The 19,482-nt window shown below is 38.9% G+C and overlaps 1 protein-coding gene across 1 annotated transcript in view; it reads left to right on the top strand.

Annotated features, from left to right (window-relative positions):
• Positions 1 to 19,482, top strand: part of LOC148867100 (MACPF domain-containing protein CAD1-like) — a 47,864-nt gene that overhangs the window by 6,318 nt on the left and 22,064 nt on the right. The window contains exons 2-4 of the mRNA XM_088976772.1: positions 12,652 to 12,890; positions 13,210 to 13,396; positions 13,519 to 13,596. Of these exons, the coding sequence (XP_088832898.1) occupies positions 12,652 to 12,890; positions 13,210 to 13,396; positions 13,519 to 13,596 (504 nt within the window). The remainder of the gene's footprint in view (positions 1 to 12,651; positions 12,891 to 13,209; positions 13,397 to 13,518; positions 13,597 to 19,482) is intronic.

Raw genomic sequence — 19,482 nt, 5'->3', positions numbered from 1 at the left:
GGTTGAGACAAACCGGGTATTTGAGTTTCTGGCAGGCCTAAATTCAGAATATGATATTGTCCGGCAACAGATTTTGACTAGAGACAGTGTATCTCTCTCAGGCATACTCATTTGTACACAGTGAAGAGACCAGAAGGAAGGTTATGATGCAACCTCCCCACACCAGCCTTTGTAGCGGTCACACCCAAATCAGGGGGTGATTCAGAGAAGGACAGGAGGAAGGAAGACAAGAAGGATGTGGTATGTGAACATTGTAAGAAGCCCAAACATACAAAAGAAACATGTTGGAAACTGCATCCTCACTTGGTTCCTGCGAAGTTGAGAAACAAGAAGGGCACTGCTCATGTAGCCGTGAACACTGATTCAGCATCGTCATCTGGCACAAAAGGAACATCTTTAGAGACCTTAGCTGCAGTTTGGGCTGCCCTAATACAACTAGAAAAGGAAGTTGGAAATTCAGCTCAGCCACCGCAATCTTCATCAGCCCCTGCTACATCTGCCTTCGCACATTCAGGTACTCGAGCTTCAGCCTATCATGCCTCAGCTCCAGATACTACTGAGCCTTGTTGGGTAATAGACTCGGGTGCATCTGATCACATGACTAGCTTGCCTTCATTATTTATTACTTACTATTTGTCTTCTGGTAGGGATAAGGTATCTATTGTTGATGGCTCCCTGGTTCTTATTTCTGGGAAGGGTGACATCAAGTTATCAGATACTATCTCCCTGTCATCTGTCTTGCATGTTCTTAAGCTTGATACTAACCTTCTTTCAATCAGTAGTATTACCAAGCATATAAACTGCTCAGTAACCTTCTTCCCTGACCGATGTGTTTTTCAGGACTTGGAGACGAAGAAGGTGATTGGGACTGGCTGTGAGACGAATGGGATCTATCTGCTCGGGGAGTGGTTTCGTCAGGGAGAGTCAGTTGAGAAGATGTCTTTTGTTTCTCAAAGTGTGAGTCCGGTTATGCTTTGGCATAACCGATTAGGTCATTTGTCTTTTCGGTCTTTACAGAGTCTGTTTCCTGCTTTATTTGAGTCTATTGAGTTGTCTCAGTTACAGTGTGAAAGTTGTGAGTTTGCTAAGCATTGTAGAAAGCTTTATTTATTGAGTAATAAAATGAGTGATAATTCTTTTGATATTGTGCATACTGACGTTTGGGGGCCTTATTATATCCCTTCCATGGGTGGGTACAAATATTTCTTGTTATTATTTGTTGATGACCATACCCGTTTCTCTTGGGTTTATATCATGCGTTCACGAGATGAAGTACCTTCCCTGACCCAAAATTTTCACCAAATGATCCTAACCCAGTTTGATGCCAAGATCAAAGTTCTCAGATCTGATAACGCAAAGGAATACTTTGCTAAATCATTGACATCTTATCTTCTTCATCATGGGGTTATCCACCAGAGCTCTTGCCCTCATACACCTTAGCAGAATGGAGTTGCCGAAAGGAAGAATAGGCACATTTTGGAAGTGGCTAGAAGTCTCATGTTTACTTCCAATGTTCCTATTCGCTTCTGGGGTGATGCTATCCTCACGACGGTATACCTTATTAATCGGGTCCCTTCCAGGGTCCTTGATATGCGATCTCCTTTTTCCCTTCTACACCCACGTGAGGATTTGTTTTCTATTCCCCTTAAGACATTCGGTTGTACTTGCTTTGTTCAGCTTCTCGGTCCCCATCACTCCAAGTTCGAACCCAAAGCCTCTAAATGCATCTTCCTTGGTTATGCACACACTCAAAAGGGTTATTGCTGCTATGATCCAGTCTCAGGGAGGAAGTTTGTCTCCATGGATGTCACTTTCTTTGAGGGGACACCCTATTATCCTCGGGTGGGGGTTTGAGTCGTTGTCTTCAGGGGGAGAGCAGTGAGAGTGGGGCAGTTCCTTTACCTATTCCATTGGGTGATGAGAGCTGCAATCAGGAGTTGAGGGAGAGCTGCAATGGTGAGGGTGGTTAGAGGGATCAGGAGTTGAGGGTCTATCACAGGCGGTGCAGGCAGGTTGATCCTGATCATCAACAGTCCGGGCCAGTTCCAATCTCATATGCAGCTCCAGGTCCAGGTACTACAGTCCCAGGGCCCACAGAGACTTCCCGTATCGTTACCATTTCACCTCCTACAGATGATCTTGACCTTCCGATTGCAGTCCGTAAAGGGAAACGACATTGTACCACATCTACAACCCACTATATTTCCTAATTTTTATCCCATGATCGCCTATCCCCTACCTACAGGTCCTACCTTAGTTCCATTTCCAATGTCCCTATTCCAAGAATAGCGCAAGAAGCTCTATCCGTCCCGGAACGGAAAGATGCAATGCAAGTTGAGATGGATGCCTTGTTGAAAAACAACACCTGGGAGGTAGTTGATTTGCCCAAAGCAAAGAAACCAGTTGGATGCAGATGGGTATTTACAGTGAGGCATAATGCAGATGGATCTATTGAGAGGTATAAAGCTCGGTTAGTTGCAAGAGGGTTTACACAGACTTATGGCATAGATTACTTGGAGACCTTTGCACCGGTAGCCAAGATGACCACTATTCGAGTCCTATTGTCCCTTGTAGCAAGTCACACTTGGCCTTTATACCAAATGGACGTGAAAAATGCCTTTCTGAATGGAGATCTGCAGGAAGAAGTTTACATGCGTTTGCCTCCTGGATTCTATGATGTAGAAATAGGTAAGAAGGTCTGCCGGCTCAACAAGGCTTTGTATGGTTGAAACAATCACCTAGGACTTGGTTCGATAGATTCAGACTAGCCCTTGTGAAGTTTGGTTATGTACAGGCCCAGTCAGATCATACCCTATTCATCAAGAGGGTGGAGTCCTCCTTGACACTATTGGTAGTATATGTTGATGACATTGTGGTCACAGGGAATGATAGCCATGAGATTGAGTCCCTTAAACAGCTTCTTCATCAAGAATTTGAGGTGAAAGACCTTGGTGTACTCCGGTATTTTTTAGGTATTGAGGTTGCTAGATCCAAACATGGGATCTTTATCTCTCAGAGGAAATATGTCCTAGACCTGTTGGCAGAAACTGGAAAGTTAGGTGTCAAGCCTGCAGATACACCAATTGAACAAAACCACATGATTAGTGTCGAGAGTGGGGAGCTTCTTGAAGACAAAGTTATGTTCCAACAGTTGGTAGGAAAACTCCTATATCTCTGCCTCACTCGGCCAGATATTACTTATGCTGTTAGTGTTGTCAGCCAGTACATGCATTCTCCTAGAACCACACATCTTCTTGTGGCAGAAAGAATCTTAGCCTACTTGAAGAGATGCCCAGGTAGGGGTATACTATTCAAGAACAACAATCACATGAAGGTGGAAGTCTATATGGATGCTGATTGGGCTGGGAGTGTTGATATAGAAGGTCTACCTCAGGATATTGTGCCCTTTTGGGAGGAAACCTTGTCTCTTGGAGAAGTAAGAAACAAAGTGTTGTCTCCCGGTCAAGTGCTGAAGTAGAATACAGGTCCATGGCTAATGGAGTGGCTGAAATCCTATGGCTAAGATCTCTACTTGAGGAGTTGGGTATTGAGTATGAAAAACCCCTGATGCTGTATTGTGATAATCAAGCCGCCATTAATATAGCATATAATCTAGTACAGCATGACAGAACCAAACACATTGAAGTTGACCGCCACTTTGTACGAGAGAGGGTCTCATCTCAAGAAGTATGCCTCCCTTACATCACATCCAGTATGCAACTAGCAGACATCCTCACTAAAGTTGTATCAAGAAAGAAGCTAGAAGCAGATCTATCCAAGTTGGGAATGATGAACATATACTCCCAACTTGAGGGGGAGTGTAGAGAACATTGATGTGGGCCCCACAGCTGTGGTCCCAATCTGTCCGTAGGGTAGAATGTATCTAGTCACAGCTGTGGTCAATTTGTTATTCTGTTATTCCTAGTTATTTATTTTTTATGTTGTTATGTGTTAGCAGTTATGATTTAAACACCAAGGGCAGATATGTCCTTTCATGTAACCAGCATAACATATAAATATTAAATTAAAGTGGCGGCGGCAGAATATTTGAGATTCTGTTCTTCTCCTCAAAACCTGTGTTCTACTGCTCTCTCACCACTCTTTCTTCTACTTCTTCTTCACTTTCTCTTCTCATCGAACCTAAAGTTTCTTAGTGATCAAGACTGATAGCAGTCTTGAACACCTGCAGTTTAGAATGCCAGATTGTATTGGACTCCAAACTTTAGAAGGCCTCTCCTTGACTGGGAGTTGGAGAAATGTTTGGATGTGCTATCTTAACTGCAATCATTGGAAATTAATCCATCAGTTGGTGACACCAGATGGTGGAAGGAATGCAAGGATGGAAAATTTACAGTCAAGTCAATGTATTCCATTCTGATCAGAAATCTGGTTTCAGGGAGTGTGGGCGAAACCAGTGCCCCCAAGGGTGGGAGCCTGTGCCTTGCTAATAGCCAGGGGGTGCTTACTGACTCATGACATCCTAAAGAGTAGAGGATTTCAATTTCCAATGTTCTTTGCTTGTCTGGAGAGGAAAACATTATTCATCTGTCTTACCATTGCAGCTTCATTTCCCCAATATGGTTCTACGTTTTCAAGCTGTTTAAAGTGGATATGTGGTCAATTTCAGATCAGTCTGAAATCTTTGGTTGCTGGCCAAGAATTCATGGTGGTACTAAGGTCAAATTGATGTGGAGTTGCATTCCATTTGCTGTGTTTTGGGAAGTATGGAAAGAAATAGAAGAATATTCAAGAATATGAAGAAAAAAGTAGAAGAGGTGGTGGCTCGGATCAGCTCTTCAGTGATTGGTTGGGTGTTGATACTGCCAGAATTTCAAGGATTAAATAAAAAAGACTTTGGGGCATATTTTTGGTGTTCTATGAATCCATACAAATCTGGGTTTTTTTTTTTTTGAATTGTTTGCTTTGAAGTTTTCTATGTTTCTATTTTGTTTCTTTCTTGTTTTGGGGGTGACCTCTTGACTCTTGTCACCATTTTAAGCTGTACTCTTCTATTTTAGCAATTTTAGCAAAGAAAAATTTTCTTTATTTATCTTCAAACAAAAAAAAAAAAAGGAAAAATGGCCAAAACCCCAGAAAGTAGAGTTTTAGATGGAGTCTAGGATGACATTTGGTATGATGAAGAAATGTGGGGGGCATTCTATTATGGGAGCAATCAGAGATGGTTGGCACAAAAAGGAAGAAAATGGCTGAAATGGGAAGATTTCAGGTTTGATATAAACTAAAGAAAATTATATCTGGATCAGTCTTAGTCCTCCAGGGATATTAAATGGATTCCTTTGATAAAGAATCTGTGGGTCACTGGGTTGTTGATGGCTGTAATGTTTTCTTGCAAAATTGGAGAGGATATAGAGAGAAAACCTAGAATCACTAAATGGAGGCCTTGTATCATTCTAGAGTTTGAGAATTACCCATTATTCTTGCATAAGCTATAAGAACTCAAATAAAGTCAATTTATTTGTTACTCAGTGTTTTTGCACTTACAACATATACAGTGACTATAGGGGGGTGGCCAATCCTAGTTCCTACTAGAATATGAAAACATTAATTACAAAATTGCCAATATCATCCTTTGACTTGAAGAAAACTTGATAACTCCTAAGCTAGTTAAGTAATGATTCTAAAGCTCTAAACACAAACCAGATAAAATAGACAAATCAGACCCTATGGTCAGACCCACTGAAATTGTGAAATGACAGAATCATCCTTACTGTATAAAATACAAAAATGCATAAAAATTCACAAAATCCCATATCTGACCATTTGTCTTTGGGCTCCCATATCACCAAATTGGTGGAAATGAACAGGTCAAGGAGAATCTACAGCTAAGAGAGTATGTCTTGGTTTGATCGAAAAAAAGAGAATGTCTTGGCCAAGTCTCAAGGGTCAAGTGGCCAAATCACTTGGTTTGTTACTTTATTTTTCTTGTGGGTTGAGGTTCTCAAGGAGCTGTTCAAACTAAAGCTTAAGTTGTTAGGTGAGGTCCCTGAATAGGTATTTATTCTCTAACATGCCCCCTCACACAAAAGCCCATCAGACTTGAAGCATGGACAAATGCAAGCCAACCCATACCTTGTGCTGAAATTTAATTAATTATAATGGGGACAGTGAGGATTGAACAAATACCACTTGGTCAAACAGGCTTTAATACGATATCAAGGAACCATTCAACCTAAAAACTTAAGCTGTTAGGTGAGGTCCCTGAATAAGTTTTTATTCTCTAACAGAGGTGTTTGCTGAATAAGCTTTAGGAGATTGGAGGAATGGAATGATGATAGATCTTAGATGGCAGTGGAGTTTATTCAGGTAGATAGGAGTGAAGAAGAGGAAATTAATGGGGGAGGTCTGCAACCTACATGGTTAGGACATGATGGAGATGGGGATGGCGCAAGGTAGGGTTGCAGGAAATTGAGGCAGTGGTTGATTTATCCTCTAAAGAGGGAGAAGGGGCAGGGAAAAAAGTGATGTGGAGGGATAGGTTTTAAGTTTCTTAGTGAATTTGTTGTGGCCTTGTTGGAGGTTGCTTAAACTTGTTTTTTTTTGGTTTTACTGGCCATTTGGTAAGGCTTTCAGGTGGCATCTTTTGGATTTGTGAGGTGGGCCTCACTTGGACAGCTTATAAGAAATGTTTGGTGAAAAAATTAGAAAGCCTAAATATGCCATCGCTCAGCCAAAAAAAAGTGGCCTTTCCAGTGAAGCTTCTTCAAAGTGGTTCAGTGAAAGCAGCTAAATTAAAGCTTCACTCCCCCCAATAAGTGCTTAAGCTCTTTTTCTGGGTTTCTGATCCTTATGGGGGCTTTTTTTTTTTTTTTTTCTGGGGTTTGGGGGGGGTGGAGTTGTTTCTTTTTGTTTTCCATTCTTGCAGTTGTTTTTATTTTGTTATGTTTTCTTTTTTGGGCTCAATTCCTTATACTTTCTGTATGTTTCATTTTTCTTTTGATTGATAGAATTGTTTATTTTCTATTAAAAGAAAGAATGTATAACTTACACAACAAAAAGTCTAAATGCAGTTTACATTACATAGCTAGATAAACATTTCTTTAAATAGCCAAGAAATAGCCATTGTTGCATAGACACAGGCATGGGAGTCAGAATCCAAAATGTGTCCAAGAGTCTGACTTGGCAAGATGAGAAAAAATGGGCTCGTTGACACATCTATGAAAAAGTATATACTCTACTCAGGTCCTTTAGGAGTTGGAGATTCTGTTAAGGCAGAGCTATTAGCTGCTGTACAAGGGATGCAATTTGCAAACCAATTGGGGGTAGAGCATTTAATCATTGAAGGGGATTCCAAGGTGGTGGTGGGCTGGCTGAAAAACCCTGAGAATACTATATGGTGCTACAAGAATGAAATTAAGAAGTCTATACAGTGGATGGGGGGTGGGAGAGATCAGCAAATGCTTTGGTTGATGTGTTAGCCAAGCAAGGGGCAAATGCTTTGGCTGATGTGTTTTGGGCTCAGCTGTGATTATGTAATTTATTCACAGTTTACTTGTGATCAATTGGGAGAGGCTGCAGCTCGCACCTCTCCATGCGATGTTGTATGAAATTACAATTCTAAATCAGTTTCTGAATTAATAAAATTTATATTAAGAAAAAAAGTATATACTATCGAATATTTCATATTTTTTGAATTCTAACATTATATACCTGCGAAAATTGGTCTAAAATTAGTCCTTGTTCCAAGTAATATTTGATAGAAAATTGGTATTCATGTTGGTCACTTGAATGATTTCTTACTACTTCCATCCAATTTCTTTTCGGTCTGCCCTTAGCTCATCTAGCCCTTTTCAGTCCATTTCATTCTGTTCAGTGCTTCTTTCATTTCTACTTGACTCAAATTACACTCTTGAGTATTTCTCCTTTCAAAACCTTGATTTTCTGCATCTGGTCCCATTTTACATTAACAAAGAATGCTTAGGGCTGTTTGATAATTGCTGAATCAGATGAACTGAATTACTTATTGGTTTGTTTTTCAGTGGATAAAATAATTGTATAGTGAAATATATGGGGGTAAAATAATCATCTTGACATGCTATTCAGCAGTTGAGAAGCTTGCAACTTAATTGATTATTCACTAAAAGAAAAAAGTGATAAGAAATTCAGTTCAGCCAATTCAGCCATTATCAAATGTCTTGGAGGTGGTCAACCTAGAGTGTAAGATTTCTTGATTGTAACATGGGAACTTCTGGGTTAGGCAGCAATGCTTGCCTAAACATCTATTCCTAATTATGTTCATTCTTTTTCTTTGATTCAATATGTTCATTCTTTTTCACATGTTAATAAAATTACATAGTTAATAATAAAAAAAAGTAGTCTTTTTTCTGATAATTGAAGAGGAACTTTATTAAGACAATATGAGAACTGTTGCAATCATCTTACTGAGAGGCATGAGGTGCGACCTCCCTTAAAGAGTGAAAATCACATAGCACTATAGATCAAGATTACAAGGTAGCCCAGTACAAATGTTTCTTCAAAACCCCATGTTTAGCAGGATAATCTGCCATAGCGTTTGCAGACCTACCAACCCACTGTACACTAAAATTCATGTTTCTCAATAACCAGCTGGCCTTCTTTGAGAGGTTCTTGTAGCACCAAATGACTGAGCTCGGATCTGTTAACCAACCTACAACAATCTTGGAGTCACCTTCAATTTGAAGGTTCATAACACCAAGTTGATTAGCAATCTGAATACCTTGTAAAGCTGCCGGCAACTCAGCCCTATTTGAGTCTCCTATTCCCACTGGACCCGAGTACAAGGCTAAGATATTTGTTTTTTTGATCAGCAAGAAATTTTATTAAGAAAGTAACAAAGGTTACAATCAGTTACAGTTCTGCCCAGTACAATGTAGATCTATTTGCCCCTTGTTTTGCTAGGGTATCCGCCATCCCATTTGCGCTCCATTTGACCCAATCAAACTGAGAGTTGATCCTCCTTGTAAGTATGTCAATTTCTCTGAAGATAAATTTGAGCTTCCAAGGTACTGAAGTGATGTTTTTAGCCCAAGAAATGACCAGTGGTGAATCTCCTTCTATTTCTAAGTCTGTTATTCCTATATGCTCAGCCATCTTTAGACCTTGAAGTAGGGCTAGAGATTCAGCCTGTATTGAGTCACCAATACCTATTGGTCCTGAGAAGAGTGCCACCACCACACCCTGATGATTTCTAATCACACCCCCTATGCCTGCCCTTCCTGGGTTACCAAAAGAACTCCCATCAAAATTTAGTTTTAGTTTGTTCAGTGCCGGTGGCTTCCATTCCTCACTCACAATTACTTTGGGTGCATCTGTTAGTACTACTTCAGCCCAATTTCTTAAAATCTCATTCGTGAAGAAATTTTTGAATAGCTCCATGGTCTTCACCCAATGTGCGGCTCTGATTTTTATGGCTTCAATCACTTCCTCCTTTGATTTACTCTTTTTAGAGAAAATTCTTAGGTTTCTTTCCTCCCATACAGTTCATACTGTAGCTGCTCTTGCTGCCTTCCATAAACATTTTCCTCTTTTCTTCTGTTGTCTCAGAAAGGAGGGGCTGAAAAGACTTACCACATCTTGTGGGGGAGCCCATCTGCATCCAAAGAGAGAACAAACAACATTCCAAATACCAGAAACAAAGGAACAAGATAAAAGTAAATGGGGTAGGGTTTCACCACAATCCAAACAAAGGACACACACATGAGGAGAGAGGCATTTATTTGGCCTCCTTTTCTGTAGCACATCACAAGTGTTTACCTTCCCTAAGAACACTTCCCAATAGAAAGCTTATACTTTTGGAGGGATCGGTTTACACCATATTTCTTTCACAGGGAAGTTCAACCCCATAGGGTCCGAGTGAGTGAGCAAACCAAAGAAAGATGCACAAGAAAATAGACCATGAGGAGTTGGGGACCAAACTCTACTATCAGCTATAGATTGGTCTAGGTAGACCCTCTCAAGTGTTGAGATTAAAAGCACTAGAGGCTCACATTCATTTTCCCTCAACCCTCTTCTGAACCCAAAATCCCAAGAGATACCAAAGTCCGAGAGCAAACCAAACCTAGCAACAGGTTTGTTTTTAAGGTTTGGTAAAGAGTAGAGATCCGGGAATTTAACCATAAGAGGCATATCCCCAGCCCAAAGGTCTTCCCAGAATAAAACTTTATTGCCACATTCAACATCAAATCTGATAAATAGAAGAAAGGTTGGTAATACCTCATAAATTGCCTTCCAGGGAGAGTTTGGAGCTGCATTGGAGGCTAGTTTTGCATCCCAGCTGTTAACTGCTTCACCATGAATGCTTTTAATGACCCTGTGCCACAGCCTATCTTCTTCACAAGGGAATCTCCACAGCCATTTCCCTAGAAGGGCCTTATTTTTCTTTAATAAGTTCCTTATACCTAGGCCACCATGCTCCTTAGGGTAACAAACTTGCTCCCACTTCAGTACAAGGCTAGATATTACCATCCTTATCTCTCAAAATCCCTCCTATACCTGAGGGGCTAGGATTGCCTTGACTACTTCCATTGAAATTCAGTTTTATGCAACCTTCTAGTGGCGGAGTTCATACTATAGAAGTCCTTTCCTTCTTGAGGGAGCTATTAGCCACCTCTAGCCAGTTCCTTCTAAAGTCATCAGAGGAGAACAAATGGAAAAAATCTGAAGTTTTCGACCAATGAATTGCCCTTGTTAAGATACACTCTTTGATATTCGGGAGGCTTCGTTTCTTTTCTTGAAAAATTCTTGCATTTCTTTCCTCCCCTATTGTCCAAAGTGCGTCTGCTTTGATACATTTCCACAGAATCCTCCCTCTTTTTGTGGGCCATACAAAAACCAATAGGTCGAAAAGCAGACTTACATTAGTGGGTAAATTCCACCTACAACGAAATAAGGCAAAAATCCAATCCCAAATAGCAACAACAAAGGAGTAGGAAATTAGTAAGTGGAAACGGTGCTCACCATTAGCTTTGCAAAGAATACACCAGCTAGGGGACAAGCACATAAAAGGCTTCTTTTTTTGTAGGCAATCAAGAGAATTGATTTTCCCATAAAACACTTCCCAACAAAACAGGATAATTTTGGGAGGAACAAGCTTAGCCCAAAGCTCCTTTATTGGAAAAACCGACTGAGGGGAGGAAGAACAAAGGGCTTTCAAAAAGGAGACACAAGAAAAGGAGCCTTTTGGGTGGGGGTACCAAATCCTCTTGTCTGATTGTAAAGGATCCAAACCGACATTATCAAGAATCAAAAGAAGTTGAGAAACATCACCAAGTTCAGCATCCCTCAAGCCCTGACGGAAGCCAAAATCCCAATTTAACGACAAAGGCAAAAGGGGGGAGGGAAGGAAATTAGAGACAACCTTATTCTTAAACAAGGAAATAGAGTAAAGAGAAGGGAAAAGGTCTTTTAAGGTTGAATTTCCCACCCAGACATCTTCCCAAAAGAGAACAGAATTCCCTGAGCAAACATCATACCTAGCAAAATTAAGAAATTGGGGAAGGATGCTATGAATCGCTTTCGAAGGAGTTGTCAAAGTAGCCTGTCGAGAAACACCAGCATCCCAGCCATTATTTGAGCGACAACGACCATGAATAGTAGCTATCACCTCATGCCACAAGCTCCTTCTTTCCAAGGGCCATCTCCACAGCTACTTACCTAACAAAGCTGTATTCTTCAAGACCAAATTTCCTATCCCCAATCCACCTTCTTCCTTGCTTCTACACACTATATCCCACCTTATTAAGTAATCCTTCTTCTCTTCCCCTGGCTCCCATAGGAAATTACTCATTAGCTTCTCCAATTTCTTTGCCTCCCTAGAGGGGATTCTAAAAGTAGAGAGATAATAAATTGGCAAGTTAGCTAGGGTGGCTCTTAACAACGTTAGTCTACCTCCTAGAGAGAGATAGTTCTTTTTTGAAGTAGCTAATCTTTTTTCAAATCTCTCTAGGATTGGAGTCCAAAAATTGCTTTCCTTCGGGTTAGCACCTAAAGGGAGCCCAAGGTAAGACAGAGGCCAAGAAGCCACATGACAATTTAAGCACTCAGCAACAGACTCAATGACCCCTTCATCCAAATTTATTCCCACTATACAGCTCTTATCCAAGTTTATTTTAGGTTAGAAACACTTTCAAAGTAACTTATCAAGTTCTTGAGATTCCTCACTCTCCGTAGGTTGCCCCCTTCATTGAAGATGATGATATCATCCGCAAATTGGAGATGGGTAACCGGGACATTATTCCTACCTATCCTCCAACCTTTTTTTTTTTACTTTATAAAACAAGTACATAGTTAATAATCATTTTTCTATTGATAAAAATTTAGATAGTTTATAATAAAAAAAGAAACTCTAATAGTTTGGGAAACTATTTAAAGTTCAAATATTGTACTGTTGCTGAGTTGTTTGTGGATGTTAGCTCAGTATTCGTTCTCAGAAGTGTATCTTTTTTTTTCCTATCAGTAAAATTTTTATTTTACTGTTAAAATGATATATATTTTTCAGAGAATCATATTTCCAAATCTATGAGCAAATAACTTGTTCATCTATGCCTGTACACCTTATTTTTGGAATTGTTTTCATTAATTAGTGATCAGAATTATTTCTTTTACTAAAAGTATAAATGGTAAAAAATGTAAGCCGTTTGATGTATGATATTCCAGATGGCAGAAATTTTCAATAAGAAGTCAGGTATATCAGGTCGTACTCCTCTTGGATGCTTTAATTCCATGTTCAATTTCACTGGTTCTTGGCAAGTTGATGCAGCAGCTACAAAAACTCTTGCCATGGTTGGATACTTTATTCCCTTGTTTACAGTTAAACTGGCAAAGTCAGATTTAGTTTTGAATGAGGAAATCAAGCATGCTGTTCCACACACTTGGGATCCTGCATCCTTGGCAAGGTAAATAATTCAACCTAATCTTTATCTTGTTAGATTTGCACGAGTAACCTGAATGTCATGATAAATTTCACTAAGATATTTGGAAAATCTAAAGAAATCAAGAAAAATTTTTAGAAACATGTAATTTGTTAAAACTTCATAAAATTGTTAGGAAAAGTATGATTGCACATTTGAGGCTCAAAAAAACATATCAAATAACTGTGTATATCATATAAGAAAAGATTAAAAAACTTAGATAGTATCTCTTTTGTTTCCCTTTTAGTCTTTTAGTCATCTTCTTTTCTTTTCTTATGTCATATACTTTATCTTGACTTCTCAGCTTTATTGAAAATTTTGGTACCCATGTCATTACATCTGCAACAATTGGTGGTAGAGATGTAGTTTATGTCAAGCAGCACCAGTCATCTCCTTTGTCAGCGTCAGAAATCAACAACTACCTGATAGATATTGGGAATCAAAGATTTGACTCAGAAAGTCAGCTCAGTGCTGTTCCAGCCAGATTCAAAGTAAGGCTAGTTTTATTGTTACACCACCTCTTTGATGCTTCTATTGCATTCAGATATGCAGCAATGCATAGTTGGAGGCTGTATTCTAATGATGTTAACTTTTGAGTATCTCCAAATATCAGGTTCCGGATCCATCTCTTTTCAACAGCCGAGAAATACACCCTCAGCTTTCTACTGTTCCATCTATAAGTGGGAAAGAGGTAAGTAGTTTTGTTTCTCTTGGCTTAATATTGATATTGAAATACTGAACCAGTAATAGACATTAAAAATCAACTGATCTATTATTTACAAATATAATCTTCATAAATTATTATGCATTTTCTGGAAAATGATTTGCGTTTCCTGATAACTTGTGAGACATAAGAGTTGGTAATTTGAGTTGATTGAATAATCGAAAATATTGAAAGTCATCTTAAGTTGATAGGGATTTTGTTTGGGGACGCTTGCTCTTCCAGGGTAGAGATTGTAAGTTTTATGATGGGCTATACCAAAGGACTTGGCAGCTCCTATAGGGATCGTACCTTAATCACTATTTAATACTTAGATTAATAAAATCTTCATCTGACCTATAAACAGAAAAAAAATGAATTTAGTAAAGGAATCAGAGGTTTGTGGGAGGGGCGGTCTGACATCCGTCTCATGTCATAATTTTTCCACTTTCTCTATAGTATTAGCATAACCTTTTGGTTGTCATTGTTCAAAAAAGGAGGAAGAAATAATTTAGAAAAGACTTGCTTTCTTATTTTAATGATAAAAAAGTTGTTTTCTTGCTGTTTGCATGTGCACACTTGGTGCATCTCTCCTTGCTGTTGCATCCTGAAGAAGAAATTTTAGAAAGAATTGTTATTTTCTTATTATGTGTTATCAAATGTCTGCAAACATTCTTTGATCGGTAACAATTAAGAAGTTTATTATTTGCTTAAAAAAGTAGAAGTTACATAATTTGGTACAGAATTGTGTCTGGCACCCCAAATAAGTAGCTTTGACTAAGCACTTTTTTTTCTTTCCTTCACAAATCTCTCTCTCTCTCTCTCTCTCTCCCCCCCAGGGGGTTAACTTGAAGTCTCGAACACATCTGATTTCTGTTTGCCCCTTGTTTTGCAAGTCTCTGGTATGCCATTGGCTGAATGTGGTGTCTATTTATAATTTATCATCAACTCCAAGGCTAGCTTCTTTGTCTAAAGGCATGTCTATGTTCCCAAGAGCCAAATTGGTCCCTCTTCAGCCATTCTATGATTACATGCGAGTTCCCTTCAATTAAACTGTCTTTGTAGTTTTAGGGTTTTGCAATCCTTTAACCATGTAAGACTGCCCATAGTTCTGCCAGGATTGTGCCACCACTCACCTGGACCAGCTGGCCCAGAGTATACAGCTAAGATGTTCCCTTTCAAATTTATGAAAACTCACCCCAACTCCATAACGATCTGGGTTCCCTGTCTATAACCATCAAAGTTCATTTTCCTAATGTTTTGGGAGGGGGACTCCATGGATAGAAGGCTTACTCTTTGTTACCATGGATGAGGTCCCATTTTACCAATTTCTTAATATAGTGGTGAATGAAGTGAAAGCATTATTCTTAGTCACCCAGCACACCACCTTGATAATGGTGTTCTCTCTTGTGGCTTCTCTGCTCAGCTTCTCCTCGAAAATTCTTGCATTTCTTTCCTTATGATCTCTATAGGATTTTTCCTGTATATACTTTTCCCCCATTTTGAAGATGAAGAAAAAAAAGTTAGTGCATCTCTCCTTACCTTTGCATCCTGTACAAATCAATAGGAGATGATGAATCATTTAAATTTATCCATTGTATGTATACATTTTTAACAAGTAAACACTTTTTGGGCACTTTGGTTTGGTGTTCTCGTTTTTAGGATACATTAGGATCTGGAGGTAGGATATTGTGGAGATGTCTACTAGGACATGCTGTAGTTTTGTGTATTTTGGCCAATGCTGGCCATTTCAGGCCTGTTTACAGGTTGGAACCAAATAAATAGAAAAAAGAAAAAGAAAAGAAACCAAAAACCTATAAAACAAGGATTGACATGGTTCGGCAAGATGCCTATGTCCATGGGAGAAGAAGATCAAAATAAGTCCACTAAATTAGGTGGGGATCACAATGAAATAAAATCCCAACAAGAATGCCAAAGAGAAATTCTTTCCCCAAGAACAATGTTTTCCCCATGATGCAACTTTCTTTCTTCCAAGAGATGCTCTTCTAACATCTCACAAAGGGATTGCCACACCAAAACACCAAAAATCTGATATACAAGATTTGAACTGTGTAGAACCCCTAAACCTATAATGGGGAACACCCCATGGACTGAAATGTCATGAAAAAAGCATATAGTTATAGATTTAGGTCCTATTTCCCTAGTACAACAAGAAAATCCAAAATAATGGTAGTATTAGTTTCCAAACAGGAAACTGCCCAAAAGACCTACAACATGCCTTGAGTTCAAGGCACTATTCCCACAAGGATTTGTTTTTCTAAGGTGTGCTCCCAAGTTCCAATACAAAGTGTTCATCTAATTTCCATTCTTTTCGAAGTCTATTAGCATGGGGATTATCTGACCTTCTGGCCCATTCAAATTTGCTGTTCATTGGGGCTGCTGTAGCTCTAGCCTCTCTCATATAATGACATAGGTAGGGGTGTCAATCGGACCGGATTTGGTCTAGTCCAATCCGATCCAACGTTGGTCCATTTACAAATGGACTGGACCAAATCCAGTCCAAATCTATACAAACTGGATTGGATCCAGTCCAATTGAAATGCAAATGGATTGGATTGGGTCCAATCTGGTCCAAACTAAATGAAAATTCAAAAAATTACTTGAAAACCCAGAAAATGTGAATAAGTTACAGAAATATATTAAATTTTGTCACAAAAATATAAAAAACAAAAAAATTACTGTATCAACCATATGTTCCAGGTAGAAATTACTGTATCTAATCAACATTCCTTTCAAAGAAATTACTGTATCTGATCAACAAGACCATGTTCCTCACTCCTCTTCAACAAAAACAGATAGCTGCACAACTTCTGATTAATTACAAAACTAGAAACTGCTGCCAAAAAAAAATATCAAATATCAACTGGCCAAAGAATTTGAGGACAACCAAGAGAACAACATCCCTTTACTCCCCCAACCACTATTAGCTATTTCCTCAGTTGCTGTGCTTTACTGCTGCCATTGCTGAAAGCAGTGTTACTTCATTTAAATAAAAGCTGTACTACCATAACTGAAAGCAATGTTACTTCATTTAAATAAAAAGTGTGCTGCCAACATGGATACATCAAACCATCAAATTTTGTCCAAACTTTTGTGAGTGTTTCAATCTGCTGCAAAACTCTCCACCTTCTCATAGCTGTTAAATGATGAAGCTAATACCCTGCAAGATGGTTCAAAAGATTGAGAACCATAATCAAGGGATTCTCTCCCCACTGAGTTGCATAGAGAAGATACAAGTAAACTACAATCTACCCTGGTGTCCAGGTTTAGCCTTAAGATCTGTTATGAGTTGGAGCATCATTTTTCAATCAAGCAATGGATCAAATTCGCCATTAAAAGAAATATGTTGTGCATTTGACACTGAAGACCTGCTTGTTTATGAATGTTAATTGTGAAGGTTTTATGTTGATTTCAGTTTGGAACATTGTTGAAATGCTACAAAAAGTGTAATGCGAAGTAACAAGTGTTGGCAAAATGCTACAACAGTAGGAATTATTAAAAGGAAGAGTCAATGTAAATTTTGGTATAGAAAACCTAACGGCCCTTATATTACATTGATAGGTAATTAGTTGGGTTTGAGATGGCATTGAGGACCATTATATTCCATTGATCTCATTAGATAGGTCATCCTATTTAGATGGATCTAAAAATTGGTCAACTCCTGAGTTGATAATTTGGGGGGAGTGGGGATATCTTGGCTTTGTTAGGGGTTCTTTCTGGAATAGTCTTTCCTTGGTGTTTTTCCCTTTTTTTTCCTTATGTCTACTAAAGAAGAGACAGAAAGATATGAAGAATGGGATATCTCATTATGCTTCTGTACATCGAAATTTATAGCTCTCTCTAGGAAACAAATCTCCCTAATTAAAGGATACAAACTAGGTAACAAATCTCCCTAATTAAATGATACAAACTAGGTAACATATCTCCCTAATTAAAGGGAAGATAAAGCTGATTCCTAAAAAAATTGTACAGCTCACAAATCTCTCAACTACTTAAAATAGCACAAAATCAAATATAATACATAATTACAGAAATCTTCCAACACTCCCCCTCAAGCTGGCATGAATATATCACTCATGGCAAGCTTACTAACTAAGTTCTCATACTGTGCCCTAGGAAGCCCTTTGGTGAGAATGTCTGCTACTTGGCTCGTGGTGGGTATGTAGGACATGCATATCACACCACTATCTATCTTCTCCTTGATGAAATGTTTATCCACTTCTACATGCTTTGTTCTATCATGTAGAACTGGATTACGAGCTATGGAAATAGCTGCCTTGTTAACACAATAGACTTTAATAGGTGTTGGTGTAGGAACCTTCAATTCTTCTAGGAGCCTTTTGATCCATAACACTTCACAAAAGCCATGTGCAACAGAGCGGAATTCTGCCTCTGCACTACTCCTTGCTACAACACTCTGTTTTTTGCTTCTCCAGGTGACCAAATTCCCTCCTACCAAAGTGCAGTAACCTGAAGTAGATCTTCTATCATTTATATCACCTGCCCAATCTGCATCTGTGTAGGCTTCGACTTGGAGATGACCCCTATTTTTGAACAAGAGTCCTTTCCCTGGAGTTCCTTTCAGATATCTCAAAATCCTGAACACAGCTTCAAAGTGAGTAGGTCCAGGTGAATGCATAAACTGACTTACTACACTTACTGCAAAGGCTATGTCAGGTCTTGTGTGCGACAAATAGATTAGTCTTCCAACTAATCTTTGATAACGTTCTCGATCAACCACCTCATTTACTGTTACTGCTTTTAACTTCATATTTGGGTCCATTGGAGTTTCTGTGGCTTTACAACCTGTCATCCCTGTCTCCTTAAGCAAATCAAGAATGTATTTGCGTTGGTTGATAAAGATTCCCTCCTTGGACCTTGCAAACTCCATTCCGAGAAAATATTTAAGTTTTCCTAGGTCTTTAATGTCAAATTCAGCCTCAAGATTATTCTTCAACTTGTTGATTTCAAATAAATCATCCCCAGTTATGATAATATCGTCTACATACACTATCAAAATAGTTATTTTACCTTCGGTGGAGTGCTTGAAAAATAAAGTATGATCAGCTTGACTTTGTGAGAAGCCGTGCCGCCTTATTGCATTCCCAAATCGTTCAAACCAAGCTCTTGGTGATTGCTTTAGCCCATATAGGGATTTTTTTAACTTGCAAACTTTGCCTCTTCCAAGACTTTCTTCAAAACCTGGTGGTAGGTCCATATATACTTCTTCCTTTAGGTCTCCATTCAAGAATGCATTCTTGACATCGAACTGACGAAGTGGCCAGTTAAAATTAACTGCAAGGGAAAGAAGTATTCTGATAGAGTTAATTTTAGCAACAGGAGCAAAAGTCTCTTGGTAGTCTATACCATGAGTTTGGGTAAATCCTTTTGCTACGAGTCTTGCTTTGTATCTCTCCACACTTCCATCAGCCTTGCACTTTACTGTAAACACCCATTTGCATCCAACTGTCTTCTTGTCATGGGGTAGATCAGTAATACTCCGTGTATTACTCTTTCTAAGAGCATCCATCTCTTCCATCACAGCTAACCTCCATTTCGGATCATCTAATGCTTCCTGAACAGTTCTTGGCACATACAGATTAGAAATCCTAGACACAAATGCTTTATGAGTATGTGATAATTTCTCATATGACAAGTATTTTGCAATAGGATGTTTTGTGCAAGTTTGGGTACCTTTTCTTAATGCAATTGGAATGTCAAGATCTGAAGAAGACAGATTAGGCAAATCATTAGATAAAGACGAACTAGGGGTAGAAGAAGGATTACTCTGAGTTGTAGGATCTTCACTCGGCAAATTGGATTGGACTTCTGCTGTAGGAACAACTGGAACAATAG

This window comes from Nelumbo lutea, chromosome 3, assembly GCF_056320005.1.
Source record: "Nelumbo lutea isolate HS-2025 chromosome 3, American lotus-T2T, whole genome shotgun sequence".
Lineage (NCBI taxonomy): Eukaryota > Viridiplantae > Streptophyta > Magnoliopsida > Proteales > Nelumbonaceae > Nelumbo > Nelumbo lutea.
The sequence above is the reverse complement of the archived record's forward strand: the minus strand, read 5'-3'. Positions and strand labels throughout refer to the sequence as shown.